The following is a 25,088-nucleotide window of genomic DNA, read 5'->3' on the forward strand; positions in this document are numbered from 1 at the left end:
TAGGATCGCAGGCACATAGCAGGCATGGCTTAAATCATTTTTTTTTTCTTCTCTCTGAAGTTATTTTAAACTATATTGATATCTCTTAATATTAAAAATAAAGTTTATCTAAGAGTCCAGAGCGACGTGTCACTGGTTCTGGAACTGTGGGCAAGCCTCTGCTTTCTGAGCCTCAGGGTCCTTGTCCATGACACAAGGGAGACTCCATCTTCAGGGCCTTTGTATTCTGATCCCTCCTCCAGTTCTCCCCATGCTGCAGCGATTCCAGACGCTTCCATGGAGCTGTAATTTATAAACTTTGTAGGTACCATCCTAGGAGGGTCAAGTCTTTTCCTGGAGCCACACGGGACTGAGCTCCTGCCCTCCACACACTGCTGGAAGGAAGCAGAGAAGAGAGGAAGGATGTGACAAGAGCCTGTGGGATGTAGCGTCCCCACTGGAATCCCACTCCCACTTATCCTCAACAAAGCCAACCACGCTGATGGCACCCAGCTGCCTTATTGGTGACCGTCGAGGAGAGCAGCCTGAGGAGGACATCAGTGAGGGCTGAGGGCCCTGACCCTGGCATTCTGTGGCCCACAGAGACCTCCAGATGATGGGGCTGGTGACACAGGATTATGTCTTCTTAATCACACTGTACTGTGTCTCCTCATCCAGGGTCCTCTGGGAGCGAATGCTGTTGGCCTCAGAACCCCCACTCTGGAAGTCAAATACCACGGTCGAGTAGTGAGGTTCTTCCCTGGGAGTCTTCTGCAGAGAGAGAGACGGGTAGCTCAGAGAGAGAAGCATGGGCCCCCAGCTCAGGATGGAGACAGGGGATACCCAAGGGGTAGGGGACTTATGGCAGGGGGCCTTCATCGGGGGGGTCCAGACTTCTTCACTGTCCTGTCCACACCCCTGCTTCACCCCACCTGTGAAAACACAGCACAAAGTCCCAGGCATCAGACCCAGATGTTGACAAGGGGCTTGGCGGGGCAGGGGTGGGGAGTGCCTGGGATCTACTTTGAGATCATTAATCCCCAAATTAGAAAAACAAGGAACTCTTGTTCTCCCCGAACTCTTTCACTAGCAGGTGGGTCTTGACCCTGGGGTTGCGGGGTGGGGGGACCTCTTCCACGTTTCACTTTACAGTCTCTGTGCCTAAGTGTTGACCGACAAGGGGGGTCATTGATTCAAAACCTGAAAAGCAGAGTTGATACCAAAAAGATGATGGTACCCCAAACAGCAGGAAATCTCAGGCTTGCACACTGGTGTGTGGTACAGTAGGTGCTTAATAAATGCTATGCTTTACTGAGTATTGACTATCACTGACCTCCCTGAAAGCCCCTTCCTCTTCCACCACAGCCCCCAGCTACAATGACACCAAGCTCTGGCTGAATCGACACTTGCCCTACATTGTGTGTGACCCTGTGCTAGAGAAATCACCAAGCCAGCCCCTCTCATTCCCCTCTCCACCTGCTGCGACCCCCCAGAATGGTACCCCTAGCATAGCCCAGGAACCCCGTGTGGGAACCAGGCCCTGACACTCACCACTGTGCTGTATTCCACCTCTGGCTGCCTCGGGTGCATGGGCTCTTCCCGAAGGGGCCACGTCTGCAGCTCCAGATTCTCATAGTGGGGCTCCTCTTGCTGAGATGGGGGGGGGTTTGGTGGGTTTCCACAGAGCCCCTCCACGGTCTAGCCCAGAGGGATCTCTCTTCCTTCCTGTGTGCGGATATCTCCCCCTTCCCTCGATGTCCTGGATGCCCCAGCCTCTCTCCTCCAGCCCCAACTCTGGTCATCTCCGGGCAGTATTGGAATGCCCCCCAGGTCAGCATCAAAGGACCCTCCCCCATTCCACTTTGTATGGGGACAGATTGGCCAGGGCTCAAGACAAGACCCAGTGACCAGATCTCCCAAGGACCACTCTCCCTGCTCTGGGTGAGCACCCCACTCCATCCCCTGATGATGCACTCAGACCTCCAGGGGCCAGTGGGATTGCTCAGGCCGCAAACATCCTCTGTTCTCCCCGCCAGCCACTCCCGTACACCCCCAGCCTGTCTTACCTGACCGGGGAACTGTGGTTGCTTTGGATTCTCGCCAGCTAAAGAGACAGGAGAAGAGTTAGAAGTTTGAATCCCAGAACAAAGCAGGAATGGGACTCCCTATGAGCCCGTTCCCTAGAGAATCTGGCCCTAGGGACTTGTTGCTTCCGATCTGCCACAGGGTAGGAGTTCAAGGCTTTGCCTTGAGGGTGAATTCGTGAAGAAGGAAGAGGAGAATGGATGAGCGAGTGGAGGCCTGAAGAACAGAGCCAACAGGAAGGCGCTCTGGCTTGGGAAGAGTGGCCAAACCAAAGCTAGTTCTCGAAACAGCCACTCAAAGATTGTTCCCCGGCAGAAGAAGACAGGAAAGGGATACCCTTTTAGGAGGACCCGTTGGCAGGATGAAATGGCCCTGGAGATCTCTTTCACCAAAACATGAATATACTTAACATCACCGAACTGTAAACTTGAGAATGAAGGTGGCTCGGGGCACACAACCTCGGGCTCCTGGGGCCCACAACATTGCTCTGCAGGAATTCTATCTCGGAGTCAGGCTCTGTGTGCCCCTGGCCTTGCCCCCTGGAGCCTGAAGGAGCAGGCTGGGTCCTCCCAGGGGATGCACACGTGGCCGGGAATGCCTTTGGTGTAGCTGCATGGACATCGCTGGGGAAGGAATGTGGCCGGGAGCCAGCTGGAACACTGAAGGTGGAGCCCTGTCTAACCCGGTCGCAGCGGTGTCACCCAGAGCCCGGCACAGGGCCTGGTGTCACAGCAGGTGCTCGGGACAGTGGTGCTGGGTGTGTGAGGAAGGGAGGGAGGGCATGAGAGAGGGCACGGCAAGCAGGCTGGGGGGAAGAACCATCAGCGGGTGTGATGGAGCAGGCATCAGGCTCTGGGACAGGGGAGGGGACGGTGAGGGGACAGGAGCTGAGACTGGCAGGGATGGGGAGGGAGAGTCAGGATATTTGAACAGAAGGCTTTTCTCCTGTTACAGAGGATCAGTGAAGCAAGGTGTAATTCCCCCCCACCCACAAACACACTGTCCAACTCTGCAGTAAGAGACTTCTAGAACATTCCGGGTCAGGGAAAATGATACAATAGGTTAAGTGCAAAAAAAAAAAAAAAAAGGTTTAAAAGAGGGATTATGGTATGAAGCAAACCATGAGTGAGAAATCATATCTACATAAATAAGCATTGAAAACAGCAGCTGGGAGTTGAGGGGGCCTGGGTGGCTCAGTTGCTTACGTGTCTGACTCTTGATTTTGGCTCAGGTCCTGGTCTTGGGGTTGTGGGGTCGAGTCCCACCAAGGGCTCAACAGGGAGTCGCTTGAGAACTCTCTCCCTCTCCCTCTGCCCCTCCCCCGACACATGCCTGAGCACATGCTCTCTCTTGCTCTCAAGTTAATTAATTAATTTAATTTACTTTTAAAAAGAGAGAAAAGCAGCTGGAAGGACACACCTCAAATGTCAGTGGTTAGCTTTCTCTGAGAGGTGGGAGTTTTCTTTCTTATTTATTATGGGGAATTTATTTCCTTCTTTGTGCTTTTACTTATCTTTTGAATGTTCTACAACCATCTCATATCCCTTTTTTTTAGAAGGGAGGATCTCTAGGTGAAAGGGCAGAGAGTTCTGTAGCAATTGGGGCTGGGAAAATCCCCCTCACCCTGGGGAGGCCCCACATCACATGGGCCCAAATGATTGGAAGGGCCCTCAAAAGTGATGTAAGAGAAGCAGATGGAGAGGAGGAAGTGGTTTTCCTTCCCTACATCAGGCACACACATGCTGGGGCTGACTTCTCTTCTGAAGGCCTGACCCCCACCGTGGAGAGGGGCAGTGGGAGTCCGGGAGATAAGAGCTCAGGGTGGCCATGCACCAGCTTCCAGAACACTGCCTCCTCCCCTAAGGCTGGACATAGATCCCCCTGAGAACCAGCTGCTAGAGTCAGAAAGTTCTAGAACAAGAAGGAAATGTAAGGCTCACACTCCAATGCAGGCAGAAATCTGAGCTCCTTTGGGTGACAGCTGGGTCTCCAGCCAGCAACAAGAAGGTCCCATCTATTTTATTTATTTATTTGACAGAGATACACAGCGAGAGAGAGAGAGAGCACAAGCAGGGGGAGCGGCAGGCAGAGGGAGAAGCAGGCTCCCCGCCGAGCTGGGAGCCCGATGTGGGCTCGATCCCAGGATACCAGGATCATGACCTGAACCGAAGGCAGACGCTTAACGACTGAGCCACCCAGACGCCCCTCTGTTGTCTCTTTTAATTTGAGCCCAGAGGAGAGCAAGTAGGCCCCAGGATGTCCACAGCATCTGGGGTGCCCTTGTGGTGGGAGATACTAAACAATACATTAATTTAACAAATATGACCGTGTGCCTTCTCGGGTTCCTCCCTGGTCTTGAGGAGTAGCCCAGGCTGGCAGGGAAACAGGTAAGGAAGCAGGTGGGGACAATCAGCAGGGAAAAGGGCCCGATGGTGTGTGCAGAGGGGTGCAGCCGGGAAGGGCTCCCCAGTTGCTTTGAGGGAGCAGGAGAAGGAGCCAGAGGGAAAAAGTCCAAGGGCCCTGAAGCCCGTCAGGAGTGAGCCAGTGAGAGAAGGCAGAGAAGGTGCCCCAGGGGCCCAGAGCAAACGCAGAAGGGGAGACTGAAGGTATAGCTCCCCCAGATCATAGGAAGTTGGGATCAGCAGCTGTCCTGAGTATAACAACGGGCAGGGGGTAGGCGGGACTGGTAATGGAGAGACCTGGACTTTTGAGGGTGTGGGAGGTCATGATAGGGTTTTATTTTTGCTTTTTTTAAGATTTTATTTTATTTGACAGAGAGAGATCACAGGTAGGCAGAGAGGCAGACAGAGAGAGAGGGGGAAGCAGGTTCCCCGCTGAGCAGAGAACCTGATGTGGGGCTCAATCCCAGGACCGTGAGACCACGACCCAAGCCAAAGGCAGAGGCTTAACCCACTGAGCCACCCAGGCGCCCCCATGGAAGGGTTTTAAACAGAAGAAGGTGATGGTTTCACAGACTACCTCCTAGGGACCCCCCTCCCACATAGCGGAGATGCCCCCTCTGGGGTCTGGCCTTTAGGGCCAGCCAGGATGTGTGGACTGAGGGTACGGGTGTGATGGCCATTCTGGGGAACAAGGACACAGAGCCTCAAAAACGAGAGGGTGTGCTGGCCCACCCTCCAGCTAGCCAGGGATTGACTCACATTTGACCCGTCTGCAAACCATCCTCCAGGCCAGCAGCGAGCTGCCCCCCAGCAGAAGCAGCAGAAGTGCCAACAAGGAGAGGAGAACTTGGAGCCTAGAGGGGGACACAGGGCAGTGTTGAGCAGATGGGAGCTTGCCGTGCCCCCCTCATTTGCAATAGATGATAAGATCACATTTCAAAAAAAGAGATAGAGTATATAGTCTCCTTTCTACACACATGCAGTATACTTAAGAACCTTCCAGAGGCTCTTTCCCAGATACAAGAAAATAGAAATGTACATTATCTTCCTTCTTCATTCACACAAAGGAGGCATAAGCCAGCACTGTATTTCTATTTGCCAGTACATGGGGGACATCTCTCCATATCCGTGCATAAAGAAGACCCCCCACTCTTTTTCACAGCTGCATACTATTCCATGGCATGCATACTACTCCAGACCGTCATTTATTTAATTCTTCCCTCTTACTCGGCATTTCCCCCAGTCTCCTGCAACTGCAAACATGATTCCAAAAATCCACCTTGTACTTCTGCCATTTCTTTCTTTCTTTTTCTTTTTTCGGGATTTATTTATTTATTTTGAGAGAGCACAAGACTCTCAGGCAGACTCTTTGCTGAGCGTGGAGCTGGACGGACACAGGGCTCGATCCCACAACTCCGAGATCACGACCTGAGCCTGAATCAAGAGTCGGACGCTTCTCCGACTGAGCTACCCAGGCGCCCGGTAGCTCTGCCGTTTCACCCGTGAACAAGCTGCAGCAGATGGGAAGCTGACGTTGGGTCCCTCACATGGCCAGGCCCCTCTTTTATGTCTAGTTTGCATTCACGATGTTCTAGTCTTTCCCTCAAAGATGCACCTTGGCCCCACACCCCAAATTGCACAGGATCCAAGCCGCACAAAGCCTAGCTCGGCCCCATATGTGTATCTGCAGTCAGTTCTGGAAGTGGTGTGTTCGGGGCTTGCATTTCACCTTGCCGGATGTCAAGACTGTCCCTTGGGTTGACAGGAGGCCCGTGGGAGGGCTTCAGGGGGTCATATAATAAGGAATCTGAATGAGGGCGCCTGGGGGGGCTCAGTCGGTAGAGCACGAGATTCTTGACAGCGGGGTCATGAGTTTAAGCCCCCACGTTGGTGTAGAAATGATTTTTAAAAAAGAAAAAAATCTGGATGGACTTTGCCCCTGGCTCCTGGAAGGAAGGCTCTAAATCCTTGGGATTTCCCTAATAGTGTGCGTGCCTTTGCTATTGGGCCCCTTGGATCAGACTTGAGTTCATGCTAAGAGATGAGGTGAGTCAGGGTTGGGACTGGTCATCAGAAGGCCTAACCCCATGATTATACAGACTTGGGGCTCTGAGTCAGCCTGAAATTCAGGGAGCAGAGCGGGGCTGGGATTGAGATCAATCATGCGGCCAATGACTCAACCAATCACGCCTATGTAAAGGAACCCCAGGAAGAGTTGTGGGCAGCAAAGCTTGGAGGAGCTGCCTAGTTGGTGAGCACATTGATGTCCCAGGAGGGCGACGTGCCCCAACTCCCCTGGGGGTCATCAGGGAAGCTCCGGGCTCAGGACCGACCCTACCGGACCTCGCCCTGTGTGCCTCTTCTTTGGCTGGTCCCAGTCTTTATCCTTTATGATAAAACCATATTTGTAAGTATAGCACTTTCTTGGATTCTCTGAGCTATCTAGCCAATCATCAAACCAAAGGGGGTCGTGGGAACCCCCAAATTTATAACCAGTTAGCCAGAAACCTGATGGCCTGGGGATCCCCAAAGTGCTCTGGCCTCCAAAGTCAGGCAGTCTTATGGGGTTGAGCCCCCCCGCCTGCGGGGTCTGTGTAAACTCCAGGTGTCAGTGCCAGAGCTGAATCCCAGGACACTAGGTGGTGGCGGGATAAGGAGTCCGAAAACCTCAGAAATGGTTTACACCTGCGGGTGTTTTCCTGGAGAGTCTATAAATGTGGGATTCTCGTGACCCCAAAAAGGTCAAGAATCACAGGTTTGGAAGGAAAAACCCAAGACTCTGGGTCACCTGGGCTGAAGCCCAGCCTGCCTCTCATAGCTACGTGACCCAGCGAATCGCTTAACCTCTCTAAGCACCGCTCCCTACCCCCACCCCCACACACACTGTCTGCTCCTCTGGACCACGGAGCTGTGCTGGCACAAGGCTCTAGTGGGATGAGAACAGGCACACAGGCAAGTAGCAGGTGCCTGGTAGGATCATCAGCCCTCGCTGGATTTCCTCTCTTTCCAGCCCCACCGTGGCCTCTCCCTGGCCTGGAGCAATTCCTGAGGGGAAAGCCCAACTCCAGGACAGGGGACAGGGGACGGGGCACCTTACCCCGGGCCCTGGCTCGGCGGGAACTCCTCCTGGCTGCTTGCACTGCAAGTGGCTCCCTTGGTGGCGGTCGGGGCAGCGGAGGAGGGCGGGGACGGCGAGGTCGTAATTTTAGCTGTGGTTGTTGACATTTGGGTTACAGTGGTGCTGACAGGTGAGGCAGGCGTTGTTGCTGGCGTGGAAACACAAATCAGACCCAGGATAGCTCTCTCAGACTTTCCCTCTACTTGCCAAGACTTTTTTGGTTTGATTTCACACAAAATGCTCACTCAGGGTGGAAGCAGGATGGAGAACCCCAGGGGCCAAAGTCTCCCCAGGGCTCTCCTGAGCCAAGTGAGCATTTTCAAATGGGACACGGGCACTGCTTGCCCCCAGTAGTCCTGATTCCATCCTGTGAAGGAGGGTCATGACCTCGGGAGAGCTCCAGGTCATATCTGCACTTGAGCCTTGTCCCCATCCTGCCACAGCCACAGGCAGTCTGCCTGAGACCTCTGTCTAACCTGCAAATCTGCCCCTCCCGGCTGGAGCTCCTGCTGCTCCCAGCACCTTTCCCGCCCCGGGGACGCCTGTCTCTCCCTCCCGCAGCACGGCTCTCCGTGTCCGCAGGGCTGGCACCAGCGCTCTCCCTCTCTTCTTTGCACACCTTGCCTTCTCGAGACTGAGCAGAGACACCAGCTCCTCCAGGAAACCTCCCTGACTCTCTTTCTCTCTCCTCCTACTACCTGCCCTACACACGCATGTGCACGTGTGTGCACGCGCGCGCGCGCGCACACACACACACACACACACACACACATGCTCATAGTTTGCTCCAAGCCTCTGACCTGATTCCTGCTTCAGCCATTCCAACCTGAGGCCCTTCAGGCAGTCCTGGTGCAGGTGCTGGCGCTGGGGGAGGGGTGTGCACAGCTCACCTGGGGTCACAGACAGCACAACTTGGAAGGTGTCGTCGAACAAATATCCTGGGAACAGTGATGAATCGATCCCGCACAGGTACATCCCGGCATCATCCTCTGTGAGACTCTCCAAGGTCACTGTGAAGGTGAGGTTTGCAGGATGGTCCCTGATGGACACACGGCCCTTCCTCACTTCTCTGTCTGTCCTTTTGGTTTTTATGATCTTCCACACACACAGACTTTTTTTGCACCAGTACTTGGCATTCTCTGTGAATTCCTCCTCATACTGACACTGCACGCTCACGGATCCCCCCATGGTGCCCGTCACGGAGGTGGGGCCACTCAGAGACCAACAACCTGGAAAACACAGCCGAGGGTGACCCCTTACCAGATGGGCCTGGGTTGCAGCACCCCTGGAGTCACCCCCCAAAGTTGCCCCATCTCACATTGGTCACCCCCTCCTCTTCTTTTCTGTCATGCCCAAAGTTTTGTTGTTGTTGTTGTTGTTGTTGTTGTTTTTAATCACAGCAGCCCCTTCCTCCACACTCTAGCCTCCTTTCTGGCTGCTCAGGGTCACGAAATCTCATCCCAGCAAACCCCAGCTGAACAAGCGATTTGAAGTCAGGAGAGGAACACACACATATACACTCTGCCCAGGAGGAAAGAAAGAGTAAGGTCAGCGTAGAAATTAGTGAATTAAGAAACAGAAGAACGGTAGAATTAGCATATAGGAAAACTGATTTTTCATATGGGAGAGACAAACATTCTGAGAGTAGCCAAATCAAGAAAACACAGGAGACACACACATACACACAACTCATAAGAAAAGTAGCCAGGGTTATTTGTAAGCCTCTACCAATAAGTCTGTAAACTTATATGAAACTGATGGTTTTCTATATTTAGAAAAATATAAATTACTGATATTGGCCCAGAATACTTATCTTTTTAATGCAGACCTGTGAAGATATGTGTTAGCAAGGAGACTTTTCCTGGTGATAAGTCTGTAAGGTGCCATGTATATAAAAATATCACACTGGGGCACCTGGGTGGCTCAGTGGGTTAAAGCCTCTGCCTTCGGCTCAGGTCATGATCCCAGAGTCCTGGGATTGAGCCCCGAATCGGGCTCTCTGCTCAGCGGGGAGCCTGCTTCCTCCTCTCTCTCTGCCTGTCTCTCTGCCTACTTGTGAGCTCTCTCTCTCTGTCAAATAAATAAATAAAATCTTAAAAAAAAAAACAAAAAATCACATTGTACATGATAAATATACACAATTTTTATTTGGTACTTAAAGCTCAATAAAGCTGGGAGGAAATGGAAAAAAAAAAAAAAAAGTTCTTTGTCTTCCCCCAAACCAAAAAAGAGTAAAACTCAGACAGTTTTGTAAATCAGTTCTCTCAAACCTTCAAGGAACAAACAATTCCAATTGCATTTACACATTTGTAGAGAATATAGAAGCAGGAAAACCTCCCTAATTCCCCTCATGAAGGTAGCATGATACACTGAGACTAAAATCTGTCTCAAATTTCTTAATTCACTGTCTTAATAGTCCAAAGAAGAAAAAGTAATCATCTTCACAGATAATGAAAAAGCTTCCTACACCCATTGCTACAGTTTGTTAAGAGACACAAGTGGATGCCTTCTTCAGGCTTCATGGGAACCACTGGGCAGCTGCCCTCAGCAGGGACAAGGCGGAGATTGTCCCTGCCACCTCCGTCCTGGGTATCATTCAGCCGTACGAGCCTGTGGCCGATGAGAGAAACAAACGAAACAAACGGATATCCAGAAGGAACCACAAACTCCCACTGCAGACAGATCCCATGAAACACAAGGACACCCCAGAGGGTAAGGGACAGACTAGCCGTGCCGGGGTGACCGCTTCCAAATTACTATACAAAAGGAAGAGCGTTCCCATGGACAACTAGTTAGCAGATAGAGTCAGAGAAAGCATACCATTTATCATCGAAACAACCAAAATGATTTGAGTATCCCGGGGATAGACCTGACGAGGTTGTGCCCGCCTGTGTGCGGCGAGCTCCTGAGAGACACAGAAGCCAGACCCCCAGAAGCAAGGAGCCCTCTGATCCCTGGAGAAGCTCTCCTCCCTCCCCTCCCCACAGCTTCTCTGCCCTCCCCTTCGTCCCCACCGCCTTCTTCTCTGCTCTGTCCCCATCTCCCTGCTGTGGGAGAGCCAGACCCCTCGAGCTACCCTGGCTACACGCCTCCGTGTCCCTGACACTGTGGCCTGCCCCTGCCAGTCCCCAGCCCTCCCACACGCTGCACCAGACACACACCCCTCCCCATGGTGGGCTCAGTGGCCACTCTCCCACCCACTCCGCTGTCACCTGCTCTCACCTCCTTCTCCTGTAATAATTCATCCAAAACTTCCCACAAAGCCCCTCTGGGCACCCCACTGTGGCTCAAGGAAGGTGGGGCGGATGGCCTGAGCCATGTCTGGTCCCTCCAGGGTGCAGTCCTTCCATCTGTCCACATCTGTGCTGGACAGACTGCAACCTGCTCCGAGGTCGGACTTGCCACTGCCTCCCCAGTAGCCCTGCTCCCCAAGCCCCCTCCCCAGGGCAGGCTCAGTCTGGGCAGCCCCTCACCTGGGACCCAGAGAAGCAGCAGAGCCCAGGACAGCCACGGGACCCGGGCCTGCTGGGTCATCTCTCTGGCACAGACGTCACCTGCAGCACTGCCTTCAGGCCTCTTCGAGGAGGAGGGTCAAGTCTTCAAGCCTCCCACTTCTGCTTTTCCTTGTCCCTGCTGCTTCCTGGTTTAGTACCTTTAGGCTCTGCTCCTAGAGCTGTCAGAAAATGAAGGACACCAAGGGAATAAAGCCTCCATGGACGATAGTAAGCTGAGACCCCCCCAGGACCCACGCACCCTCCTACCCATCCCACCTGTGTCCCAGATGCCACAAGCATTTCCAGTGCCAGGACCCCCGCTCCCCTACAGGGCCGTGAGCCTGCGCCCCACCCCCCTCCATCACACCCCAAGACCACAAGGCCTGGTTTCCTTCCTCTGGGTCCAATAATTCCTCTGGTTTCTTTGTGGTCAGGGTGAGCACCCAGTGGGGCGGAGCCAGGGCCAGCATCCTCCTCCAGCCCTGGGGGCACCCACAGTGAGGCTGCCCCAGGGAGCTCCCCTTCTAGTAGCTCCCAGCTCAAGAACCAGACCTCCTAAGTTGGCATGGTGACTTCAGAGTCCCTGAATGTTTCTCACTCTTGGAAACGTGTCCTCAGGCTGTGACCTTCCTTCCTCTGCAGCCCCTAGTGGTCCCAGCTCGGGGTTGGGCACAGAGTGGGGACTTAGCAAGCTTACAAGGACCCCTGTGCCCTGATCCACCGCGAGTTCAGACTCTAATTATGCATACACACACACACACACACACAACACACACACATCTCCCGTGACAAGTGTGCAACTTGCACAGAATGGCTACATGAGCAGAGGAAACCAACCCTAACGTGTGACATGTCATCTGAGTGCTTGTGGTTACAAGTGTCACCTAGAGGGAGCCCTGCACTAGCTCTGAAGTCCCAAGAATGTCCTTTCCCTGCTTCTTAAAGGATTTTCACTTTCCTCCTCCCTTCTGGCCACAGGAGCACCTTCCCTGGGAAGGCACAAGGGAACCCAGAAGACTTGCCCATTCTCCTCTGGAAGATTCCAAGCACAGAGTTAGGTAGGCATCAGAAGAATTTCTAAGACACAGTACAGTCATCGTTTAATCAAAGCTCATGGAAATCCAAGATCAAGATCTTGAGCGGAACAGGAAACTGTGGGAGAGGGGTCATGCTTGGTGGTTTGCTTGGTCTAGTAATTATAAAGTTTCCCCAGAAGTGCCTATTTTCCAGTTCAACCACCCAAAGGCACTGCTGTGGTCTTGAATGTCAAGGTTTAGAGGGGGACGCACCAGATTGAGAAGCAGGAGGCTAGGATCTCCTGTGGCTTGTCTACCTGGCACTGGTACAACCGTGGGTAAATTCTGTGGCTCCTTCAAGGTGTCAACAATCACAGCCAATCTGAGGAAATAAACAGTATAATAATCATAAAAATACTCAAAGGTGAGATAACAGTGTCACCTGGAAATACATCCTTACTCTAAAGAAAGGCAATAAGGGGGCACCTGGTTGGCTCAGTGAGTTAAGAGTCTGACTCTTGATCTGGGCTCAGATCTCAGGGTCGTGAGTTTAAGCCCCACACTGGGCTCCTTGCTGGGTGTGAAGCCTAATTAATAAATATAAAAAATAAGTAACAAAATAAAAATTTTTAAAGATTTTATTTATTTATTTGACAGACAGAGATCACAAGTAGGCAGAGAGGCAGGCAGGGAGAGGAAGGGAAGCAGGCTCCCTGCCAAGCAGAGAGCCCGACGTGGGGCTCCATCCCAGAACCCTGGCATCATGACCTGAGCCGAAGGCAGAGGCTTTAACCCACTGAGCCACCCAGGCACCCCCAAAATTTTTTAAAATTAAAAAAAAAAAGAAAAAGAAAGCAAAACAATAGGAAAATAAGATTCACTAGGGAGTGTGGGCTTCACAAGTAATCTATGGGGGGAGGAAACACCTGGACTCTTGGAGTGGAGGGCAGGGGACTTGATCCTGCTGGCCCCATCCTGTCCACAAACACGGAGGAAGAAACGAAATGAGACAAATTGTCCCGTGATGGGGCATCTGAGTGGCACAGTTGGTTAAGTGCCCGACCTCAGGTCATGACCTCAGGATCTCGAGATCGAGCCCCGCGTCAGATTCCGTGCTCTGCGTGGAGTCGCCTTGAGACTCTCTCTCCCTCTCCCTCTGCTCCACCACCTGCTCTCCCTCTCTCTAAAATAAACAAATAAAATATATATATTTTTAAATTGCCCATGCTGTCAACTGGAAGAGATTATGCTGAGTGAAATAAGTCAAGCAGAGAGAGTCAATTATCATATGGTTTCACTTATTTGTGGAGCATAACAAATAGCATGGAGGACAAGGGGAGATGGAGAGGAGAAGGGAGTTGAGGGAAATTGGAAGGGGAGGTGAACCATGAGAGACTATGGACTCTGAAAAACGATCTGAGAATTTTGAAGGGGTGGGGGGTGGGAGGTTGGGGGCACCAGGTGGTGGGTATTGTAGAGGGCACGGATTGCATGGAGCACTGGGTGTGGTGCAAAAATAATGAATACTGTTATGCTGAAAAAATAAAAAAATTAAAAAAAAAATTGCCCATGCTGTCAGAAGATTAGGGAAGTGACACTTTCCCCCTACTCCGTAACAACTACTAGTGGGCATGATTTAGGGGAAGACAAAGCCTGAGAACCACAGGCCTAGGGATCATCGGGTTCGGAGCTCCTTCCCAGGGTGGACACACGTGCTCGGAGGCCAGCGGGGACAGGGGTGGACAGTGCTGGATGGGGGCTCCCTGGGTAGACCCAGTGGCAGCAGCAGGCGTTGCCTGGAGTCCTGAGAACGGTAGGCGCCTCAGAAAAGATCGGGGGGTGGGGATAGCTGTGCGGCCATTCAGCCAGAACTTCCCTTTCCGAGGTGGCACGATCTCAGAGCTGCCCTCTCTCCTGGGCAGTCGATGGCTCCCCATCACTCTGCCTTTTCCTTTCTGGAGATCTAGGCCCCTCCCCCACTGTGGGTGTCCCTCAGGTGTGGCCAAAAGCCAAGAGGCTGGGCACTGAGGAATGACCACCAAGAAGTGGTGGCATGACCGGCTGGCTGGGAAAGTTTGCTGACCGCTGGGTGAGTCCGTAATGAGGCGGGAGGGGGGAACCAGCTCCTGCGCCAGATGCTTTGCTTCTGGGGGCTGATATCTTCGGGATCCCTGGAGGTAAAAAGGATAACCGTGAATGAGAAGCAGTGGGGGAAGGGCAGCTGGGAAGGAGGACAGAGCCCCGGAAGTGTCTGGTTTCCCAGTCTGGCCCAGCCTGCCTCTCCGTTGGACTCCCCAGGACTGCCCGCATCCCACCCTCCTGCCCATGTCAAGGGAACCTACTCCAACATGGCCAGACCTTCTAGGGGCCCAGGCAAGCATGACCAACCCACATTCCAGTGCATTCCATAGTCCCAGGGACACAGTCTACAACCACCGGGGTCATGGTCTATAACACACTCTCCGGTTTGGCCCCAGGCATGCTGTGTTCTAGACTGAGATGACACTGTGGGTGAGCAGATGGGGGTAGGACTGGCCAGAGGCCAGAGCACTCTCTGTCCCCCAGAGGGCTCCTGTGCACAGAGCCACAGCTCCATGCAGGCCCTGCCCCCCTCACAGGCATCCGCACCCCAGAGAGAGGACCGGGACAGAGACCTGGTCTCATGGGGGCCTGCAGAGCTCAGCAGGGGCCTCCACCGGGGGCCTGCTCCAGGGTCTATGTGGAGGGGTAGCCCTGAGGGGCAGCCCTGGGGGGCTCCTCAGAGTCCCAGTCACAGTAGCAAGAAGGGCATAAGTGACTCTTCAAGGTCATTCCTTCCCCTTCAGCCTCCTCCACGACCCCCTCCTCACTCACTCAGGGCTGCACTCAAGCCACCCCCTCAGAAGACACGCCTGCCTCCTCCAGGCCCCTCTGAGCCCCCTCCCGTGTCCCTGTCCCTGCAACGTGTTTCTGTGTTTTGCTCACCCATACCAGGGGTTGCTGAGCGCCCTCCTTTTCACGGTAAGACTCCATGAAAGCAGGGACCACACAGGCCCCTGCTGCCCCAGGCTCACGTGCTCACCACACCACACGGCCCAGAGAAGGGCAACCCGAACCGGAGATAGATACAGAGAAGCCAGGCTGTCAACGTCTCTCTCGTCCTCTTGCCAAACTCCATCCTCAGGAGGAAGAAAGGCAATAGAACTTAAAACCGTGCAAGCACGGTAAGATCCATCCAGCAGAGCGCTTAGGATCTGTGCTCTTACCCCAAGCTACTGCTCAGCAGAGCCGAGGTCCGAGCAGAGGCCCGCAGCCCGCACACCCAGCGGGGGAGGCAGGGGCAGCACCCAGCGCTCATGGGCCGTCCTCTCCCGACACCCCAGGGACCACCAAGTGGCCAGACGTGCAGGGGCAGCTTCTGGCCAGTGCTGACCTCCCAGGTCTCCTGAATCACAGCTGATAACCTGGGAGGTGGGTGAGGGGAGCCAACCCTGGAGGCCCCGTGGCTGGGACGTGGGGTCAGCGCAGCTCAGGGCCTGGCCCTGAGCGGCCTTCCAGCGGCAAGTGCGGCCCCAATGAGTCATCAGTGCTTCCTTCTGTGAAATGGGAGCAGCGCCGACGCCGGTCCTGCCCCGCCCCCCGAGGGAGGCTCCCCAGGACAACAGAGACTCAAATGCACCTGCCCGGCCTCTGGGCTGCTGTTGATTGAACTCACGCCCTGAAATGTGCTCGCCTCTGCCCCCACACTCAGAGAGATGAGATGACTTACTTGCAAGGACCCCACTTTCGTCCACCATACCACGTCTCTCCAGTGAGTGACTGCTCAGGGCAGGGAGATAGTGGGTTCTAGAAGGCAGTGGAGGGCACCAAACTGCTGTCTCAGAAGTGTGATGGGGAAGGGGATGTTGGACAATTGTGGCCGACAAATGGATGGACTTGCCCGGGAGTCTTCGTTCCCCCGCCTCCCCATCACCACCTTCTGCTTCCTTTTCCTCCCTCCACCCAAGGGCCACCCCAGCCTCTTCCTCTGTAGAATGATTCCAGACAAACAGAACACAGTCCCTGTGGGCTTTCGCCCCGGTCCTGACAGGGAGTGGGGTCGAACCAGCAAATGGTCAGTTCAAACACTTCTAATATTGGCTTCAGGAAACACAGTTGGCCTTGAGCTTGACTTTGTGAGTTTGTGACACTCTGGGAATGACCCCACCTCAGGAAGGTCAGCAGCTTCCTCAAACACACACACACACCCCTATAACCTCCTTGACCCCACTGCTTATCTGTCCCAGGACCTACAGCAATCTTCCCACAGACATTTCCAGAAGCTGGCAGAATGCATTTGTTTGTTTGTTTGTTTCTTTTTTTTTTTTTTTTTTTTTGGTGCACAGCAAAGCCAAGTTTATTGAGAGTACGAAGCTCCGGAAGAGGGAGGGGACCCAGAGGGTTGCCCAGAGTATGTGTTTCAAAGCCAAGAACTCAGGCAAGCCAAGAGTTCATAGGACTTCACAGTAGGTGAGCGTTCGCTATAGACGTGTCCGTGTCTCCCTCCCTGTTCTAAGACAGCGGGTTAGGAGTATACATGCTTCCCGGGAGAAAAGGTGAAGCTAATTGTATTGCCTCACCTTGCCTGCATCTGGTGCATTCTTTCTATTTCTTTTGGACTTTCTGTGCTTTCCTGAGATGCAGACAGGTCTGATCCACTTCCATTTCCTGAGTCTTTTAGTATATTAGTAAATGAAGAGTCCAAAAGAGGATTAATGAAAATTAGAGCATTTAACAAATCAAGGCTTTTGACATGCAAAACACACACACACACACACACACACACACACACACACACACACACACACAATTACAAGGTTTATAAAAGTATTAACTCATGGTGTGGGCTGGCAAGGGGACCCAGCTGCAGTGTTATGGGAAGGACCCCTTCTCTCCTTCCCAGCAGGAGAAGTCCTATAAATGCTGGGACTTTAAGAACAAACTCACTTAGGAATAATATCAATACTGAGTTTGAAGAAAAGTTCTAAAATTGGGTTCTGGTAATGGTTGCACAATTGTGAATTTACTTATAATTAGAGAAGTACACGTATAAAATGAGTAAATTTTATGGCATGATACCTAAATTTAAAAAAATTAGGGGGGCACCTCTGGGGCACAGTGGTTTAAGTGTCTCACGATCGGTTTCGGCTCAGGTCATGATGTCAGAATGGTGAGATCAAGCCCTACATTGGGCTCTGCATTCAGCACAGAATCTGTTTGGGATTTTCTCTCCCTTTCCCCCTGTTCTCCCCTCCACCCACCTCTCAAATACATAAATAAATCTTTAAAAAGCAACTTTGTGAATGTGAGCCCAAAGACCTTCTCTCCACCACCTCCCCTCATCTATCCATCTTGATTTCTGAATGTCCTTTTTAAAAAATCTTCTTAAAAATTTTTATTCAGGGGTGACAGTGGGTTGTAGCCTCTGCCTTTGGCTCGGGTCATGATCCCGGGGTCCTGGGATGGAGCCCCCGCATCGGGCTCTCTGCTCAGCACGGAGCCTGCTTCCGCCTCTCTCTCTGCCTGCCTCTCGGCTTGCTTGTGATCTCTGTCAAATAAATAAAAATCTTCAAAAAAAATTTTTATTCATTTATTTGTCAGAGAGAGAGAGCACAAGGAGGGGGAGTAGCAGGCAGATGGAGAAGCAGGATCCCCACTGAGCAGGGAACCCGACGCAGGACTTGATCCCAGGACCCTGAGATCATGACCTGAGCTGAAGGTAGACACTTAACTGACTGAGCCACCCAGGCATCCCACGTCCCTCTCCTTGTGTTTTATTCCCTCCTCTGCCTGCCCCAGTCTCCCTCAGACCCTTCCTGGCACTGACCAAATATTAATATTTCAAAGAGCTGATTCCTTCCTTCCTGCAATGTGAGAGGAACAGGGAAGGCTGTGGACAAACCAAGTACCAAAGTCGTTAAAAACTTCCAACAGAGGGAATGGGTGTCTACCTCTCCCAGGGAGGTGAGGCATGGAGTGCAGAAGCACAGGGACCGCTTGTCAGTAGCGCTGAAGGCAAGATCCACTACCCTGGCCTGGCCCCTCATGTGCCCAGCTCACTCTTATCTAAATCCTTTGCACCCTGAATTCCAGCACTTTCCATGCTTCAACTCCTGACTGCCCCTCGGCTCCGCCTTGGTTTCCACCCCAGCCCATTCCTGCCTGTCTGTTTCAGCCCTGGCTGGCCCCAGGGGGCACATGAGGGCCCCAGGGAATGGGGTGGTGGGGTGGGGAGTGGGCACAGAGTAAACAGAGTAGAGCTGGGATGAACCTAATGGCCTAACCTAGCCTTGGAGTAGTCAGGCTGTGGGGCAGTGCCAGGGAGGTCCAACAATCCCAGACTTAATTCCCAAGGTGGCCGGAACTAGGGAACACAAATCAGGTGGGGGGCCCAGCGGGCAAGGGGCAGTGCGGTCTGCAGCCAGTAGAGAAGCTGCTCTCCCTAGAACCCAAGTAAATCGGGAATCGGGCAGCTACGGGCGGTCCATGGCGCCATCTGTCGGTAGTTTCCAGAACTGCCGGCCGTGTCAAGTAACTTTGTTTCCATCTCTCAAGCCAGGAAGCGGAGAGGTTTCTGTGCACATATCCAGGTGGGTGGCATTGATCCTTCCAGATCCTCCAGCCAGTAGACCAGGAAGAAGGGGAAGGCTCCAGCCCCTGGGAGAGAGAATGTGGGGGTTTCAGAGAGGCAGGGGGGCCCTCTATGGTGGACGAGGACCTGGGGAAGGGGGTGGAGGGAAGCATGGAGAAGGGAACAGGAATGAGCCCATCTCTCCAACCAGGCTGCCCAGGAGTGGTGGGGGGCACTGGAACTCAGACTCTGGGGTCTCTAGGGCTCCTGGTTCCCAGCCAATGAGACCAGGGGACGCTCAGAAGCCTCTCCAGATGACCAGCTCTGAGGCCCACCTGGGACTGCTCAGCTGCCTGTTAGATCGAGCAGACAGTTGCTCCACTTCTTGCTTCTGCTGGACTGTTCTAGAAGAGGGGTGGGGCTGAGGCTGCAGGTGGGGGCGGCGGAGCAGCAGCCTCACCTCTGGGATTGAGAAGGCAGAGGCAGGGAAACACATCAACCTCCCTGCCGTATCTCCCAGCTAAACTCTCTACTGTAAGGCTCTGGGTTCAAGGGCCAAGGTCCCACCAATGGGACCCCCTTTCTGAATGTGTGTTTCGGCCACATGGGGAGGATGAGAGCTTGCATATTCCTGAGTTTCCAGCTCTAGAACACAGGAGGCATGGCTTTCGTGGCGGGCAGCTTCAGGGGTACACGTGTGTGTCTGTGCATGGAGGGGAGGGGATGGAGAAGAGACAGAGTAGCACTGGGGGTCCCTGCAGATGAAGCAGAAAGGGGAGTGATCCTGATACAGCTTTCCAGTCCAACTGACTGAATTTGTTTACACGGAAGCCCACAGGGTTTTCAATCATGGATGTTTATTAGACGCACTTGGAGAGCTCTTTAAAAAAAATATCCGGTGCCTGGGCCACCTTTGCAACCTCCTTCCCCTTCCCCCACCAAGTGCAGCTTGAGGTTCTGACTTAGTTGATCTGGGCGGAGCCCTGGCCCACGCCCTGAGGAAGACAGGATGCAGGAGAGAAAAGAGGTTTCAGACCCACCCTGGACATGCCCGGGAGCAGGTGCAGGAAGCCCAGAAGTTAGCCACACACTTGACCTCAAGGAACGGCTCTTACCCCTGGATCACCAAAACTCTCTCCAGAGAGGAAGGGCGGACATTCGTACAGGGGAACTCGACATAACAGCGAAGCCCGTGGCTGTGGGATCTGGTGTCCCAGCCCCAAGCCTTCCACGCTGGTGATGATTAGGAGCAGGGACTTGGACTCACGGACTGGCTTTGAATCCCAGTCCTGCCCCTGACAAGCTGTGTGATCTTGGCTGACTTACGAACATCTCTGAGCCTCAGCTTGTCTCCCTGGAGAATGAGGCTAATGATCACCCCACTCCCCAGTGTCCACACCCCACAAAGGTTTGGGGTTGCTGTCTCTACTGGCTTTACCACATCACCCCCGTGCCCGAGGGGAAAGTGAAGTGGGTCACAGTGTGTGCCACTTCCTTCTTATCCAAGGCCAACAGAGCAGCTGTCCCCGTCCTCGCTTTTCTGCAGGACAGCTCAGACTACTTTCAATCCTTTTCCCTGCTCCTCTGTCCCTCATTATCCTAGGATAGCCATGCCTTTCCAGGGAACCCTGTGCTGAATCCAGCCCCACATGGCCTCACACTTGGATGGGTCGCCCAGAACCAGAGAGGGTCAGGTCGACTGCTCAGGCCAAGACCTGAGACACTGCCAGACTTCTGAATCCACCAGGGGGCACTCTATGCCCACGCACGGTGTATTGGTTTATTTGACAACTTAATGACCATCTGCATTGTGCCAAGCGCTGGGGACAGGAAGATAAAATTATGACAATTCTCCTTTCTGGGAGTTCACCGTTTAGTAGGAAGCACATAAACAGACAGGAAAACAAAGGATTATCTTAAAAGGTAGAAGTGGTCCAAAGGTCAAGGCAAAAATCCCTGTGGCCTGGGTGGGAAAGGGCTTCTCCCTTTTATGGGACACAGGAAATGGTGCAGACAAGTGGCCCCAGGGTCAGGGATCCCAGCCCTGCGATCCTGCCCCTGTCAGTCCCATCTAACTTCTGTTCTCCAGGAATTCTGGGAGGAGGATGAACAGAGCCCCTGAAAATTCCAGAAGGATATCCAGCCCACCCTAAATGGAGCCTCAATTCTTCAGAAGTATGAGGGGATGACAGGCCTTAAGTCATTTCACTCTTCCCCTTCCTACCACACACGCCCAGCAACCCCCACCCCCAGCAGTCCCCAAAGTGTGACAAAGTGGTTGAAACTGTCCCTGTGGGCCAGTCACCCAGCTGCTTCAACGCTCCCAAGCAGCCTGACTGTTAGGGAAGTCAGGGGTGGAGACCGTAGACATCGGGGTCCCCAGCACAGGGCCCCAGGGCCTCAGACCTCCCCCATCAGGATTCTCTGGGGCTGGGACTAGGAATCTGTCCTTTCAACAGGCTCCCCAAGACGATGCCTACAATCACATTTAGGAAATTCCACCGTGCAGAATTTGGAAGGCCTGGGACTCTCCTTGTGCTCAGAGGTGGTAGATAAGTTAGGATAGATTAGGAGAGGATAGGACAGGGGAGCCTGGGCTGCCCTGTCTTTTGGGTATCCGACTCCTGATTTCAGCTGAGGTCATGATCTCAGGGTCATGGGGTTGGGCTCTGTGCTGGGCACAGAGTCTCCTTGAAATTCTCTCTCTCCTCTCCCTCCCCACCCTGCTTTCTTTCTCTCTCCCTCACTAAATAAATAAATAAATATTTTTGTTTAAAAAAAAAAAAAGAATAGGATAGGATAGGATAGGGCTGTGCCTTGCACTTGACAGTCAACTCAATAGATATTTGTTGAATGACACAAGCCAGTGACAAGAGCTCTCTGGGACCCGTGCAGGGGATGGAGACAGGCAGCTCTGCAGCTTCCTCCAGACAGTCTCTCTGGATTTCCTTTGGGCTCCCAGAGTCCGGGGGCATTAGGGTGAGAGTCCCATCCAGAAAGAGGGTCTTGGAGTCTTAGCAAGGAGTTTGATGCTGCACTCACTGTGCCTGGGTGTCCTCAAGCATCAGAAGTATTTGGTAAAGCGTTGTGCGAGCATGGAGGGCTAGCTAATGGTGTGGTCATGGCAGTCCAGATCCTTTCAAATGGGAACAGGGGGCGCCCAGGTGGCTCAGTCAGTTAAGCCTCCAGCTCTTGATTTCAGCTCAGGTCATGATCTCAGGGTCATGAGATGGAGCCCCACATCCTGCTTGAGATTCTCTCTCTCTCTCCTACTCCTTCTGCTCCTCACCCTGCTTGTGCTCTCTCTCTCTCTAAAATATTTTTTAAAAAGTAGGGAACAGGGTAGGATGGCTCAGACCATCTTTGGGTCACAGGTGAGGTCATGGCAGCAACATCCTTGTTTACAGACAATAAGCTTGGCATGTGACTTGCTCTGAGGATGCTCGGAGAACTGTGTCCTGGCAGACTGTGGACCAGGAGCAAGGAGGAGCTGGGAAACCCCAGTGAGGGGGGAGGAAGCCCCAGGAGGGCAGCTGGAGGTAAAGACGTTATGGCCTCTTTAAGGATTTCAAGATTTGAAATTTGCACATGGAGGGAGTTCCTAAAAAAACAAAAACAAACAAAAAAAACGAATAATCTTCAGAAAGATAAAACCCAGAACTCCCCAGTTCTTGTCAAGATTCATCCAAGAAGTCCAGCCTCTGTCCCCAGGTCCCTCCTCCTGGCTGGCCCGAGGGGGGCCAGAAAACTTTCCCTGGTCATAGGACAGCTGAGGCAGGATGGCCATTTTTTTTTTAAGATTATTTATTTAGAGAGAGAGAGTAAGAGCGAGAAGGAGGAAGGGCAGAGGGAGAGAGAGTATCGTCAAGCAGACTCCACACTGAGCACGGAGCCTGACACGGGGTTCGATCTCACGACCCCGAGATCATGACCTGAGCCAGAAGCAAGAGTTGGATGCTTAACCGACTGAGCCACCCAGGCGCCCCAGGATGGCCATTTTAAAAGGCATTTCGTCAGTGCCTTGTCCCTGGGAATGCTAGGCTGGGGGAGCTCCCTCCCGCCCTGCAAGGCTGAACCGCCTTTAGGATCACAAGGAGCCAGAAACCGGTCAGGAGGACCCACTCTCCCTTGTGCCCTCTGGTGGGAACACGACACTGTATCCGGGTGTTACCTCAGCCTCCTGACTACTTGGAAGACGGGATTCTCCAGCCTCTGCCGGTGGTCTCGGGCACAGAGCTGGCCGGTGCGGCTCACTCCTGGGGGTGGTGACACAGGGCGCCTCTCTGACCCGAGGTGGGCAGAGGCCTCTGCTTTTATGGCTGTCCTGGTTGAGGGGAGAGGTGGCGACTGTGGGCCCATCGTGACATCCAATCACAGGTCTCCTGCCTCATCTGGGATGCTGAGGGGGCAGTGTCTTCTCTATTCTTTTATTGAAACACGGAAGATGAGGAGGCACGCTTTCCCAATGAAAGACTGCCCTCCTCACGTTTGCTCGCCACCAGCCCTCCCTTGACCCAGATCCGTAGCCCGTATCTGGGAAGGGGCACACAGATCTCAGTGTTCTTGGCCTGTGGACGATAGATAATTCTCTCCTCCTATGAACGCCGTCTGCTTCCCGGGAGGAGAAAAAGAATCTCAGCTTGGTGCCGGGGAGATCCATCCCCCATGTGGGGGTATCCCAAGGGCCACCCGAGAGGACCAAGCCACCGCATTTGCAAGACCACACTTGCGAAGGACACGGTGGGAGCGTGCAGCCTCCCTCTAGGGCCTGCTGCTTCCTCGAGCTGCCTTGTTACAGCCTGCCCCGACCCGCCCACTCCCCTTCCACCTGCCCAGGACCAGCCAGATGTTAGGCGCTGAATTCCTTCTCCACCCCATTCACATGGTGAAATCCTAGTACCTCAGAATGGGACATGACTTGGAGTTGGGGGTCTTTACCGGAATGATCAACTTACCCTGAGGTCATTAGGGGGTGCGTTCATCTAGTACGTCTGGTGTCTTTATAAAAAGAGGACATTTGGACTTGGGGACACACATAGAGGAGAGACGACGTGAAGAGCGACAGGGAGAAGACGGCGGTCTGCAAGTCCAGGAGCGAGGCCTGGACGGATCCTTCCGTCGGGGACCCCCCCCGAAGGAGCTGACCCCGCCGACCCCTTGATTTCGGACTCCCAGCCTCCAGAAGGGAGATGACAAATTTCTGTTGTTGAAGCCACTTGGTCTGTGCTGCGTGGTCAGATGGTCCTTGCGAACCAATACCACAGGTTGCTTCTCACTGGTTCCCAAGAGGAAGGGACCTCCTGAGGACCCAGAGACCCCCCGCTCTTGACTTCCATGATTATGATCCAGGGAGATACTCTCTTCCAGCTCAGCCTGGCCCCCTGGCTCCATTTTGCAACGTGAGACACAACCTCTCCCAAGTAAGCCCTCATTCCTCAACACAAGTACACTGTTTGCGTGTGTGTGTGCGCGCGCACACACACACACACACACACACACACACACACACACACACACACACACGGGGTGGCTTTGTCCCCAGGGGACAGACCAGGACCTTACTGATACAGTAAAGCAGCTGCAGAATTCACAAGGAGAATAGACACTGGGCAAGCAGGAGGCTGACACAGGGAAGGTGTGTCCTCCGATGATGGGGGATGGAGAACTGTGTGCCAGAGTTCAGGGTGGGGACTGATGTTAATGACACGGTGGCAGGGAACAGCTTTTAATGAATGTTGGTGAAGAACCGATGAGAGAATGAATGAATGGGTCGAACGTCATTCCCCGCTGTACTCTCTGCCCTGAGGGACACCCCGTGCTTTCGAACGCCGAGCCGCTCCCACAGAAACCTCAAGAGCGGCGTCAGCGCGCTGGCATGTTCCGTGTGCACACATCTAAGTCAGTCGTCTCAAAACTGCAGATTTTAGTTAGGCTGGGGTGGGCAGTGGGCATTGGGGGTCCCACGCCCCTACGTGCAACAAACACACTCTGTCTCCCCCAGGCCCTCCATCTTCAGCCTCCTCCGAAGTCCTCCCAAGGGCAGAATGCACTGGAAGAAAGCTACTGGGAGGGTGAAAGCTGCCTGTCTTTCTCAGAGGGTGTGGAGTGAGAGGTGTGGCCTGGCCCTGCTGGGGTCTGGCCTTCCTGAAGGGCTGGCGGTTATAAGGGTTATAATGCTGGTGGGCTGGGGGGCGGGTGGGCGGAGGCTACCACAGGGTGCGCTCACCTTGGGATTCCTTTTCTTTTTTCAGATCAATTTTTTAAAAAAATAGTTTACTTGATTTTCATGGAAAAGGAAAGAGGAAGAGGAAGGAGGGAGGGAGAAAGAAAACAGTTGAAATGTCTTCATGACCCCCATTGGCCTGGCCCCAGGGGGCCTCCTCTTTGACCTGTTGTGGTGTCTTT

General features: G+C 53.4%; 1 protein-coding gene across 7 annotated transcripts; it reads right to left on the minus strand.

Annotated features, from left to right (window-relative positions):
• Positions 1-230: 230 nt before the first annotated feature.
• Positions 231-23,468, minus strand: CD300A (CD300a molecule). Of its 7 annotated transcripts, none has more exons than XM_047705980.1 (10): positions 22,855-23,467; positions 12,368-12,476; positions 11,058-11,257; positions 8,475-8,813; positions 7,564-7,732; positions 5,226-5,320; positions 2,046-2,083; positions 1,531-1,629; positions 587-750; positions 231-371 (listed from the first exon to the last, which is right to left on the minus strand). In XM_047705980.1, the coding sequence occupies exons 3-9, from the start codon at positions 11,116-11,118 to the stop codon at positions 616-618; spliced, it is 936 nt and encodes a 311-aa protein (XP_047561936.1). In that variant the 5' UTR covers positions 11,119-11,257; positions 12,368-12,476; positions 22,855-23,467; the 3' UTR covers positions 231-371; positions 587-615. The 7 variants fall into 7 exon arrangements, with proteins under 7 accessions (XP_047561936.1, XP_047561935.1, XP_047561937.1 ...); XM_047705979.1 differs by having other exon boundaries at positions 253-374; XM_047705981.1 differs by lacking the exon at positions 231-371 and adding an exon at positions 14,178-14,265 and having other exon boundaries at positions 415-750; positions 22,855-23,468.
• Positions 23,469-25,088: the final 1,620 nt, after the last annotated feature.

This window comes from Lutra lutra, chromosome 16 (assembly GCF_902655055.1).
Source record: "Lutra lutra chromosome 16, mLutLut1.2, whole genome shotgun sequence".
NCBI lineage: Eukaryota > Metazoa > Chordata > Mammalia > Carnivora > Mustelidae > Lutra > Lutra lutra.

What these genes read in the sequence shown, in the direction of transcription:
- CD300A (XM_047705980.1), bottom strand. Translation starts at nt 11,118, where the DNA reads ATGACCCAGCAGGCCCGGGTCCCGTGGCTGTCCTGGGCTCTGCTGCTT. An exon ending in CCGCCGAGCCAGGGCCCGGG is followed by an intron (nt 5,321 to 7,563) that starts GTAAGGTGCCCC and finishes GTCCCCCTCTAG; the next exon opens with GCTCCAAGTTCTCCTCTCCT. An exon ending in AACCACAGTTCCCCGGTCAG is followed by an intron (nt 1,630 to 2,045) that starts GTAAGACAGGCT and finishes CCCCCATCTCAG; the next exon opens with CAAGAGGAGCCCCACTATGA.